This window comes from Phyllobates terribilis, unplaced genomic scaffold (genome assembly GCF_046119375.1).
Source record: "Phyllobates terribilis strain yellow unplaced genomic scaffold, ASM4611937v1 Scaffold_5__5_contigs__length_657084704, whole genome shotgun sequence".
In the NCBI taxonomy this organism is placed as follows: Eukaryota; Metazoa; Chordata; class Amphibia; order Anura; family Dendrobatidae; genus Phyllobates; species Phyllobates terribilis.
Window position 1 is genome coordinate 491,742,769 of NW_027362765.1, and position 12,621 is coordinate 491,755,389.

Sequence of the window (12,621 nt, forward strand, 5' to 3'; positions counted from 1 at the left end):
CAATTTGATTAACTAGTTTGGCTCTGTGCAGACAAAAGGGACAGCAGAAAAATCATGTCACCAGATATAACTAATGATCTAGGAAAAAACAAATATGCTTCAGGATATGTTGTCTCCTGTAGTCTGAAGAGAATTTTTAGAAACCTGACACAAGAGAAGAGGTCAAATCTTAAAGGGATTTCCCTACAATGGACATGCTTCATTTTCTATATTGTAGTAACTGACCTGGCTCTTAGTAGTTGGACCACCACCCCACCCCCCACACTCCTGGTGTACACCTTCTCTGCAAAATGTGGAGTAAAACCCCCATAAATAAAAGGAGTGAATGTTACCTGTGTTTTCTATGTGTGTATTATGGTGTATAAGACTATAATTACTGCTCCTACAAAGACATTAACGCTGCACATAAATAAGGAGGTGACTGAGGTCACTCAGTTCAGTCTTGAGCAAACTGCACGACTTTCCTCCTCACGTGTCAGCCCGTTAACCGGACGACTCTACATTCTGCACTGTATTCATTAGGGACAAAGGTATATACTGCATCTACAACAGATCTGCCTGGAGAAAGCCAGGTCCCCAGGTAAATACGACACTTAGCCTTGGAAACAGTGGAACAGGGGCGCCGCTGCGGCCACACACTCAGCCCCAGGGGCGCCGCTGCGGCCACATACTCAGCCCCAGGGGCGCCGCTGCGGCCACAGAGTTAGTTGATAGGTAGTCACCACAGCCCCCCATCTAATCTTGGGGGCTTCTGTGACTTTTGAGCTAATCCAGGGGGGGCTGCAGTGGCTACTGAGCTAGTGGAGGAGGGGCTGCCGTGACCACTAGGAATGTGGTGGGGGAGTTTCTTCTGAAATATTAAATTTTTTGTGCATCAATTGCTCCTCAACTGGTTTTGCCAGGAAAAATGAAATCTCCTGCAGCCCCAGTACACACTGTGCTTTCAGCGCAGCTTAATAGGCTGAATATAGTACAAAAAAAAAAAGTAGGCAGAAAATAGGCAGCCTGCATTCTGCAGAGGGACTCCGGTTGTTTCTAGTACACATCTCTGTAATTAGCAGTACCAATGAATACAATGTAAAGACATTTGGCCTGAATTCTCAGTAGCTCAGACATGTAAACTAATCACAAGATACTAATACCTGGCAAGGGAAAGGGTATATGCACACCATCCGTACTGTCAGTGCCTTTAACACAGTATACTTTATGCTGGGTCCAAAGCGCTGCACGCAGGTGAATACGCATGTGTTCATTGAACCATGCGGACTCACCGCAATCAATACATTGTACTGATCTAACTAGAGACTCCACAAGATAAATTGACATGCTGCGGTCTGGCAAGATGCGCTGCATGTCCGTGTCCGCGGGTGAGCAGCAGGAGAACGGAGACGCATAGTGGGAATGGGATTTCGTGAATTTGCTTTTAATGTAGAACACTGCAGTTCGCACGCAACGCAAGTGAGCAGCTTCCAATCCGCTGCATTTACTGATTGTGTGCACATACCCAAATAGTTCAAAAATAGACAAACTGGGGAATTGCCATTTATGCAGTTTCCTAACATATCACTTACCTATTGGCTACACAGACTTTTTTTTCTTTTTTTACAATAGCACATGATGAGCTTTGAACATCAGAGGAAGAAAAATAAATGTCTGATTGTCAGGATTATGGTACAATTATGTAACACTTATCATTCTCTAACAATTATGAATTAAAGTCCAAAGTGGAGAGATTAGAGGAGGGCCGTGTACTCACGTGTAATGGGACGGCCATTATATCTGAACAACTCATAGGCAACTAGAAATAAAACAGAAGGGGTGAACGGGGCGAACATGGCAAACCCGCAACTCACGTCAGCTTCAGTTAAGGGGTCAACATTTCACTATGACACATATATGGTATAGGTCACCTTAAAATGAACACCCACCAATACGTTATTATAGGGGGCCAAAGCTGTTGTAAGCAGCAGCCTGCATTCTGCACATTGACATATAGGGCAAAGGTAGAAAATGTGAAATATCCTGCAGCGCTGCATGTGACTGTTCCTTCATTAGTAAAGGGCTGATTCAGACACACCGAATATATTAGTCAATAGCTGTGTATACTATTCTGTATATATGTGTTGGCTTACTTAAAAGGGGCTGTCCGTCAAGTTCGCTGCTCGGACCCCAAGTGATCAACTGTAATATGGGGAGAGAACCTAGCAGTAAGGGTATATTTACATGGAGCACATACACCGCGGATTTTCCAGGTGGAAAATCCAGTTTATTACAGCAACGGCCCTGTGCATTTCACAAAATCTCCCTCACAGGCTGTTGGCATCTTCAGCATAAACTGACCGATGCTAAAGATTTAGGCCTAATTCACACATCAGTTTTTCTGGTCAGTTTTTCTTCAGTATTTTATAGTGAAAACTAGGAGAGGCTCCAAAACACAGAACAGGTCCATTTCTTTTAACTATAGTTTTTTTCTCATAGGCTCCACTCCTGATTTTTGCTTTCAAACACTGATAAAACACTTACCAAAAAAAGTAACGTGTGAACGAGGCTTTACAGTTTACAGCAAGTCAATTTATGCTGCAGATTTCATACTTTGCAAAGGAAGAATGGGAGGCATAGCCACGGCATTTCTGAAACAAAATCAGCAGCGATTTTTGTTGCTGATTTTCAGCTGTAACGGATACCTTAAGACTATGTTCACACACACTTTTTTCTGCAGCCAAATCCTGCTCTCTTGGCAGTAAAAACACTGTGTAAAAAAGGCACGTTTTTCTGAGTTTTTGCCACGTTTCTTAGGTGCGGAATACATGTGTGATTTATCTACAGTGGACTGAAAAAAAGTAATTAGCTCATATCACCTGATACTCACAGGAATCCCAGGCTCACGGATTAGTGTCCAGCATACACTTGTAAGGATATATAGAAAAAGTAAAATCCGGTGCCACAAGCGATAAATCCTTTATTCCAAAAATTAAAAATCACATGTCCCTAGGAGGGGAGCAACTGGACACGTTTCGAGGACACAGCCCCTTAATCGTCAGTGTCTGTGTCCTCGAAACGCGTCCAGTTGCTCCCCTCCTAGGGACATGTGATTTTTAATTTTTGGAATAAAGGATTTATCGCTTGTGGCACCGGATTTTACTTTTTCTATTTATCTACAGTACTTGTTTAATAACGTTTCAGGAAACAATACAGCAAAACCTGTTTGCTGCGTTTTTTTTGTAGTGTTTTTGCTTCTACTGTAAAACGCAACTTCTTTTCTACAGAAAAAAATGCTGCGTGTGAACTTAGCCTAAGACTATGTGCATGGAGCTTTTTGTGGAGTTTTTTATGATCAGTTTCACTCCAAAAATTGCCTGAAAAGTCAATTAAAAAAATGCTTGAAAGACTCTTTCTATTCTTTTCTATGGTAAAACCACTTTTTCTTGTCATATAAACTGGTGTTTTGAGCATCTCCCCGCCTTCTGGTTTTAACAAACGCCTGGTAAAAAGAATGCATGGTTACTTCTTTCCTTATGGAATCCACGCCAAATAATTCACAGTCCGATCAGAAAACTGTAAATAAAAAAAACACATCTACAAAGCTGCTTCAAGAAATGAAAAAAAATCTTCAAAGAAAGAGAATTTCCTGAAGTCCTTCCACTTGAAAAACTTGCTTTTCCACTTGTTTTTGACCACCTTAAAAAAAAATCCCATCTGCACAGCACACAGGCCGGTTTCACACGTCCGTATATTTCCGGTACTAGAAAAACTGGTACCGGAGATATCCGTCTCCCGTGTGTCCCAGTGTGTCACACGTGTGGCAAACGTGCTGCATCAGGATCACACGTACAGGCGCCTGGGAATCAGTGTACAGTTAGCGCTTTTCCCAAGCACTGGGTGCTTAACGCTGCCCTCATGGTTCCCTGCGGGCGCTGCAATCAGTGCTAGCAGGGACATTGATGAGGGTAGTAGAAGTCTGGTCCCGCCGTGTCCCTGTGTAAAAATAAGATTAAAATAATAAAATCCTTATACTCACCTGTCCTAGGTGTTCCCCGCAGTAATCCTCTGACGCCGAGGAGCCGGGGAGAATGAGCCACTCCAGCGAGCGCCTCCTGAGCTGCGCTGAGTTACAGCACACAGTTCCTGAGCAGCTCATTCTCCCCAGCTCCTCAGCCAGAGGATTACAGCGGGGGACATCTCCAGACAGGGACACTGCGGGAGCAGAACACTACTACTCTCATCATTGTCCCTGCTGGTGCTGATCGCAGCACCGGAAGGGAACCAAGATGAGGCCAGCGTTCAGCACCCGGCACTTGGGAACAGCGCTAACTGTAGCGCCGATTCCCAGGCGCCGGTACGTGTCACACTGATGACATTCGTATGTGTTCAGCATGATACACTTTTGCGGACCATGCATGTGCAAAAAAACGGACATGTCAGCGTGTGGGAAACACACTGACATGTGCGCAGACCCATAGATTTGAATGGGTCTGCGTGTCAGTGTCTCCAGTATGTGTGCAAACTGTCACCACTCGTACCGGACACACTGACGTGTGAAAGAGGCCTAAGGGTGCATTCACATAGCGTTCAGGCACCCGTTCGTTGGTCTCGTTGAGACTTATGTCCGAACCCCGCTTAAAACGGGATTCAAGCGTATTTGCTGACAGGGCCATAGACTATAATGGTGCTGACAGAGCGAATGTGCGCTCCGCCGTGCATCATTTTCGAGCATGTATATACGCCTATTGGACGTGGACACTCAGACACCGTCTACTACGCCTTGCTGTTCGCCTCCAGTAGGGGTATACGCCAGAAAATTCTGCACGTTGGAATGCATGTTTGCTCTGTCAGCACCATTACAGTCTAGTCCCCATCTGCGCATAAGTCTGAATCCCTTTTCGGGGGGGGGGGTTCGGATATAGGCCCCGACGGAGCCAATGAACGCAACGTGAGAGCACCCATGGCCACGTGCAGTATTTTTTCTCAGTATTTGTAAGCCAAAACCAGGAGTGGAACAATCAGAGGAAAAGTATAATAGAAACAAGTCACCACCTCTGCATTTATCACCCACTCCTGGTTTTGGCTTACAAATACTGAGGTAAAAAACTCACCAAATACTGATAGTGTGAACGTGGCCTAAATGTTGATATCCTTGCAGACTCCAGAGGGGAAATCAAGTGACATTTCATTTGAGTGAGTTTCCTAAAGCAGACAGCCCTTTTATGGATTGTACAATAGGGATGAGACAATAGTACTGGGAGGAGCGCTCAGCCTATTTGCCCTATACCCTTTGTCCTCACCCAGTACTAATGTAGATATGTCGTATATTGTGTAACCTTTAGTTACCTTGAATACAGAAAAATACAAGCTGGGAAAGTAATTGTGTCTTCTTAATCCTTTTAACAATGCTAAACAAGTCAACAGGACATGAAGACCTACAGCCTCCTATACTATGCTAATATCCCGGCCAAACCAGAAAAACGTGGTGCTCAGGTAGAAAGCCTCCCATGCCTCCTACCCATAGGCCACGGACCACAGCACCTCCTGCTCCTCTCCTGTATATTAGAATACGTCCACCAGGGAGGAAACAAACAATCCCTTTCAGGATCCATAAGTGTAACATGCAGATTTTGCTTTGAATTTGTGGAATAATTCAGCACGAATGTCACTGCTTAATATAGAAAGGGTGTAATTGGCAGATAAAATGCAGAACAGGAATTAACATGCCATTCTACATGGTATTTCAGCACTGAAATATTATGCAGCTTGTGGGGGAGATTTCTTCAAATCTCATTTTTCCATCTCAAATGGACTTCACCTTTATTCCACGTGCACATGATCAGTATTCGGTCAGTATTTTACCTCAGTATCTGTAAGTCAAAACCAGGAGTGGAAAAATCAAAGGAAAAGTATAATAGAAACACGTCACCACTTCTGTATTTATCACCCACTCCTGGTTTTGGCTTACAAATACTGATGTGAAATACTGACCAAATACTGATAGTGTGAACATGGCCTTACACTAGTGCCACACAATATAAGATCATTTTTTAAGCCATAGTATTATATCAGTATCCAGGCCGGGACGCTCAACCATAATACGGATGCAAAAAATGCACTCATATTGTGCAAGTGTGAAACTAAACTTAGCGGGTCTTATAGTTCCTATTAGGTAACGGTGTTCCATTCGCTTCCCTAATACAATATAATCAAAAAGAATCAAGCGAGCGGCAGTGATGTGAGCACACAGGTAGCTCGCCACACCAACATGGTATAGGTCACCATTTCTGGAGAGCCATAGTTTGCCTATGCGTTTTTTTGCAGCATTTTTTTTGCGGTGTTTTACAGTACCAGCAAAGGCTATGAGATTTCAGAAATCTCATGCACACACATTGTTTTGTTTTTTTTCTGACTGATTTGGCAAACTGATGCGTTTTTGCAAAATGCAGCATGTAACTTGCAGCGTTTTTTTCACCCATACAGAGCAATGGGTAGTGCAAAAACGCAGGGATCAAGTTTTGCTGCGTTTTTGGTGCAAAAACCTGAGAAAGTTGAATCATGTTTTTTTATGCACTAAACTTTATCAGCATGCACAAGAGACAAACAGCGCTGTGGCGTCAGAGTCGGGGTCCATTTTGGTGGAGTCGGTATAAAATGGACAAACTCCGACTCCTATAATATATAAAAAATTGGGTGCAGTAGTTCAATGCAGTGTGTGGGGAATATTTTTTCATAAGAATTTGGGAAAGTTATGAAATGTCCTATTCCTGATCTCAGGGTCTAGACTTTTAGCTGAGATGAATCTGTGCTAAAATAAATTTATCACTTACACATGAGCCATGTATGAGGGAGTCGGAGTCGTGGAGTCGGTGTCAGGAGGTTTGGCTTACCGACTCCACAGCCCTCGAAACAAATGTACCTGACAAAAACGCAGCAAATACACAGAACAACCTGCTTTTTTGACACAGCTTCTTTTCTGCCAAGAGATCAGGTTTTGCTTGCGGGAAAAAAAAACGAAGCAAAAATGCAACGTGTGAACATAGCCTAGAGACATTACTTCTCCCAAACATGATACCACGGGCCCAGATGAAGTGATTATCCCTATGACAACACTCCCTGCTTTCTGCTCACCCCAGTACGAGTTATATGGGATGAATATCACTGAGAATGGTTTTCCTGACAAAACTTACTGTTCTGTATCCCTGATGACAGCACTGGAAGCACCGGCAGTGCAACTGATACCTCTCATATTCCTTTTGTAACACCAAAAAAAGAATTAAAAGGTGATGTCTGGTAACCAGCCTAACTGCAGAAATGGGCTTAAATAAAAAAAAAAAAAAAAACATTTTGTGCTCAGTCTCCTGCCAGTGCTGGACGTGATGGATAAATAATGGTTATTTTCTATCATATTGCCTTTTAGAAAACATACCAATCCCTTAAAGATCAGTCATTAGATGTAACAAAGGGATCCTACTAGCTGCATACTTCTATTTATGGATCTTAAAGAAATCGATATTTTACCATTTTCTGTACTTTCACTGGAGACCATTTTGCAATGTAATCCATGTGCACATCTATGCTACATAGTGCGACTTTTTACAGAGATGTCGCACAGCTGATCCAGCACATCAGGCGCACCTATGAAGTGCATCATTCGGTATCACAGACACATCTGGGGTCAGGGCTGTCCGCCCCCGGCCATTATCATACTTACAATGCTTCTTTCCGTCAATAAGCTTCATGATCAGGCAGAGGCAGGCACAGAGGCAGGCAGTCAGTAAGCAGCAGCCCTGTCACTCCGCCGCCCGCAGCTCCGCATCCCCGCACAGTCTCGTCTGGATTTACTAGGAACACGGTCACATATTTCTTTGCTGCACATAAATTGCGAAATGTCTCCTGTTGTACCGAGCGCCCTGGATCCAGCATGCAGCCACAATAGCCATGCTTCCCGCCTACTGATTGGCTGAGCACAGACCGGCCCCCCTATGGTGTCAGTGGGTGTGTCTGCGCTTCCGCTCTCGTGATTGGCTGAGCAGAGCAGGCATTTAACTCGGCATTGATTTGAAGCCGTCTACTGACTGCTCTCCAACCAATCGCAGCAGCCTGCGCCTGGTGCCAGCCGTGCAGGGGGCGATGCCGGCAGTGCGACTACATCATGCCCCGCTCCTGTCTGCTATAACCAGGGATGGCACACAGCCTGATGTCATGGGGATGGGAGATGCAGCAGCCTGAGCCATAGATATGCTGATATCAGACACGACCGATATGATCGGGCTAAATCGTACATTTATACAAGTCACATCCGACTATAATTGTTACTTTGGAAATCAGCCCTATACACAGGACAGCATGGCAGCCTCATACAGCACTACACCATACTAGAGCAGTGGGGAAGCAGCAGAACAGGACATGTTCAATCAGCTATCATCAGATTTGCTTCTGACATCTTTCTTTTATTGATAAGGCATGCATGTACGAGGAAGATGCTTCTGCCACGGAAAGTCCTTTTCAGACATGTGCATGGGATGGTTCCTGCAGCATTGCATGGATTTCTCCAAATCCCATCAGGGTGTGTACACAAATGCTGCCATTGTATGTTAGCAGCAAAACAAGCCATACAAGCATGCAGAATCTGCTGTGGATTGCATTGCATGTGTTAGAGTTGGCGCCAGGTGGCATGGCCCACTGATCTCAAAGGGCCTACTCTGCCCAGACTTCAATTGGTGACAGCTGCCATACATGTACAGTACATGTGCGCACTGCATGGACGACAAGCACTCAGCAGCCGAGTTTGATTAATACAGTGCCAGTGCCGGCTGTGGTAGGGCGCAGTCAGACGGCCTTATAAATCGGACTGAGATGGGTCTGCAATGCACGGACTGACCGCGGCTCTCCTGATCCCAGTGTGACAGATGGACAGAAAAATATCAAGCTGTCACACTTGGGTCGGGAGAGCCACCAGCCAGTCCGTGCACTCAGTCCGATTTCTACAGCTGTCTGACTGCGCCCTAAGGCCTCGTTCACACGTTCAGTATTTGGTCAGTATTTCACCTCAGTATTTGTAAGCCAAAACCAGCAGTGGGTGATAAATGCAGAAGTGGTGACGTGTTTCTATTATACTTTTCCTCGGATTGTTCCACTCCTAGTTTTGGCTTAAAAATATTGAGGTAAAAAAACTGATCACATACTGAACATGGTCTAAGGCCACGGCCCCACTATCAGTGTTCGGTCAGTATTTTTTCTCAGGAGTGGGAGCCAAAACCTGGAGTGGGTGATAAATGCAGAATTGGTGACTTGTTTCTATTACACCTTTTCTCTGATTGTTCCTCACCTGGTTTTGGCTTACAAATACTGAGAAAAAATACTGACCGAATACTGAGCGTGTGGACATGGCCTAATAGAGATGCTGGCACCCAAGTCTAATGTGATCAGACCTAACGCCGATCACAGCAGTTAAGCTCTTAGATGCTGTCAATTTATTTAAAAAAAAAACACATTTGGTGTCCTTACGTGCGTAACTGTCTGTACTAAAAAAATAACAAAGTCATAACCCAAAAAAGGTAGTGAAAAAAGCACAAATTGTCAAACTATCAACCAAGAGAGGAGAAAAAACTAAAATCACAGAAAGGCCTACATAAGCCTGCATAAATAAACAGCATGTAAGGGCTCTTTCACACGTCAGTATCTCCGGTAGGAGTGGTGACAGTTTCCACACGTACCGGAGACACTGACACACCTATGTGTACACCTCAGTGTGTTTTTGCAGACCGTGTGTCCGTGTGCTCCACATGGAGGCAAGTCCGTTTTTTTGCGGACATACGGCCTGCAAAATGTACCACATGGATGACATCCTTGTGTCATCTGTGTGACACGTACCGGCGTCTGGGAATAGCGCTGTTCCCAGGTGCCAATGCTGAACACTGCCCTCATCGTGGTTCTCAGCCGGCGCTGTGATCAGCACCAGCAGGGACCATGATGAGAGTAGTAGTGTACTTTCAGTGTCCCCACCTGTAAAATGAAGAATAAAATAATAAAATCCTTACACTCACCTCTCCTAGGTGTCCCCCCTGTCATCCATGCGACCGCTGCTGCAGAGAAGCCGGGGAGAATGAGCCGCTCCGGAGCTGCAGCTCAGGAGTAGTGTCCTGTCACTCACTGAGCGCAGCTCAGAAGCGGCTCATTCTCCCCAGCTTCTCTGCAGCAGCGGTCACATGTGCCCCACACGGATGTCACACGTAAAACACACATGGGGCACGGATATCTCCGGTACCGTTTTTTCAAGTACCGGAAATATCCTGACATGTGAAACTGGCCTAAGAGTGTGATAATCCCGTCCTTGTAAATCCATCATAATGAAGCAATGAAGCTTGCAGAAATCCCATTAATACAGATCTGCTGCATGTAAACATACAATCACCCCAATTAAAGGGAATCTGTCCCCAGGTTTTTGACACCTAATCTGAGAGCAGCATAATGTAGGGGTAGAGAGCCCGATTCCAGCAATGTGTCACTTACTGGGCTGCTTGCTGTAGTTTTTATACAATCACAGTTTTATCAATAGAAGATTATCCCTAGCGGACTAGTAAACCTGCTGCCAGGTAGTCCTCCATATTCATGAGCTCTGTGTAGTCCCGCCTCTGCCACTGATTGACAGCTTTGTTTACACAGCATAGGCAGAAAGTGACCAAATCAGTGGTGAGTGGGGTTATACAGAGCTCAGCATTCAGAGAACTGGGAGATCTGCAGCAGATAAAACTGTGATTTTATTGGGCGAGCAGCCCAATAAGTGATACATGGCTGGAATCAGGGTCTCTGTCCCTACATCATGCTGCCCTCAGAGTCCCAATAATGACAGCTCTTCTTCTTTATAAGGTCTCTGATTCCTGAGCAATGTGGCACCAGAATTGTGACATAAATCCCACCCAATCAGTGGTGTATGTGCACTCAGAGTGTTTTTACTGTCCTGCCTCTAGTGTGGAGCCAGGAATAGTGATGTACATGTAGCCGCCATCACATATCATGTAGAGGAGATGCTTCCAACACTCACTCAGCAGCCCCATTCTCATGTCCAGGGTACTATTTTCAGAAGTTTAGTATTTTTTGGTGGGGGAGGGGGGTCTTTCATCTCAAATTACCCCTACAACCCAACTGCAGCAATTCATTGTAGAGAGGAGAATGGGGGGAGTCCACGGCCCTGTACCCGTGTGTCTCCCCAGTGATGATCTCTCATGACATTTCCCTAACATTTAATGGGTGCGATCATTTTGCAACGATCGTCACCACAAGGGCTCATCTCTGGGTTATCAGCCCACACATCACTACCTGCTACAAGGGTTGCACTTTACATTCTCATGAGACAGATCCTGTCTGATCGCTCACATATATCGCCCGACCAATCGTTACTATCTATCGGACAATCTATGCACGGCGAGTAGAGCAGAAGACCCCACTGCAGCCACTTACGAGGTCTGCTCCTCCTTCCCGAGTCCAGCCTTCTCCTGATCCTGCTCTTCTTGGCCGGGGAGCCTTGGTGCAGGGGATCTGGGGGGGAACGCTGGTGCAGGGGATCTGGGGGGGGTCGCTGGTGCGCGGCCCCATGCTCGCTGCTCTCTCCGTTGCTGAGTAATGAGGGGGCGCCCGGTGTGTGGAATCCGTTCTGTATGTGCGGAGCGGAGGCCGCTGCAGGCTGCGCACGATCTCCCATCACTGCAAGAAGAAGCCCGGGAGGGGGCGTCACTGAGAGCGCTGACAGCGGCCGCCTCGCCTCTGCTCTCGGGTGCACCTTCCGATCTGTTTTTGCGGTGCTAATAATCCGGTGCTGGACGATGTGTGCCCGGTGACCGCGGAGGGGTCATGTCCCCTGGCTTGTGACTTCAGTGCCCGAATGTAACCGCCAGTGCAGCAGCGGGGAGTGACGTCACGGCCCGCCTCCTCCTGACAGGGGGGGGAGGCAGGAGCAGGGAGTGCGGCCGGCAGTGCGTACCGGGTACAAAAACCGATCATACCATAACACCGGGGTACAAGGATCGAGTATACCATAACACCGGGGTACAAGGACCGAGTATACCACTACACCGGGGTACAAGAACCGATCATACCATAACACCGGGGTACAAGAACCGAGTATACCATAACACCGGGGTACAAGGACCGATCATACCATAACACCGGGGTACAAGAACCGATCATACCATAACACCGGGGTACAAGGACCGAGTATACCATAACACCGGGGTACAAGGACCGATCATACCATAACACCGGGGTACAAGGACCGATCATACCATAACACCGGGGTACAAGGACCGAGTATACCATAACACCGGGGTACAAGGACCGAGTATACCACTACACCGGGGTACAAGAACCGATCATACCATAACACCGGGGTACAAGAACCGATCATACCATAACACCGGGGTACAAGGACCGAGTATACCACTACACCGGGGTACAAGGACCGATCATACCATAACACCGGGGTACAAGAACCGATCATACCATAACACCGGGGTACAAGGACCGAGTATACCACTACACCGGGGTACAAGAACCGATCATACCATAACACCGGGGTACAAGGACCGAGTATACCACTACACCGGGGTACAAGAACCGATCATACCATAACACCGGGGT

General features: G+C 46.2%; 1 protein-coding gene across 4 annotated transcripts in view; it reads right to left on the reverse strand.

Moving 5' to 3' along the window:
• PANK1 (pantothenate kinase 1) overlaps positions 1 to 11,935 on the reverse strand; it is a 67,843-nt gene extending 55,908 nt beyond the window's left edge. The window contains exons 1-2 of one of the 4 annotated variants that reach the window (XM_073685531.1): positions 11,446 to 11,935; positions 1,757 to 1,798 (exon numbers count right to left, since the gene is read on the reverse strand). In XM_073685531.1, coding sequence (XP_073541632.1) covers positions 1,757 to 1,798; positions 11,446 to 11,686 — 283 coding nt within the window. In that variant the 5' untranslated portion in view covers positions 11,687 to 11,935. Of the gene's footprint in view, positions 1 to 1,756; positions 1,799 to 7,696; positions 7,959 to 11,445 lie in introns of those variants that run through there. The other 3 variants (XM_073685533.1, XM_073685532.1, XM_073685534.1) reach the window with 3 other exon arrangements.
• Positions 11,936 to 12,621: the final 686 nt, after the last annotated feature.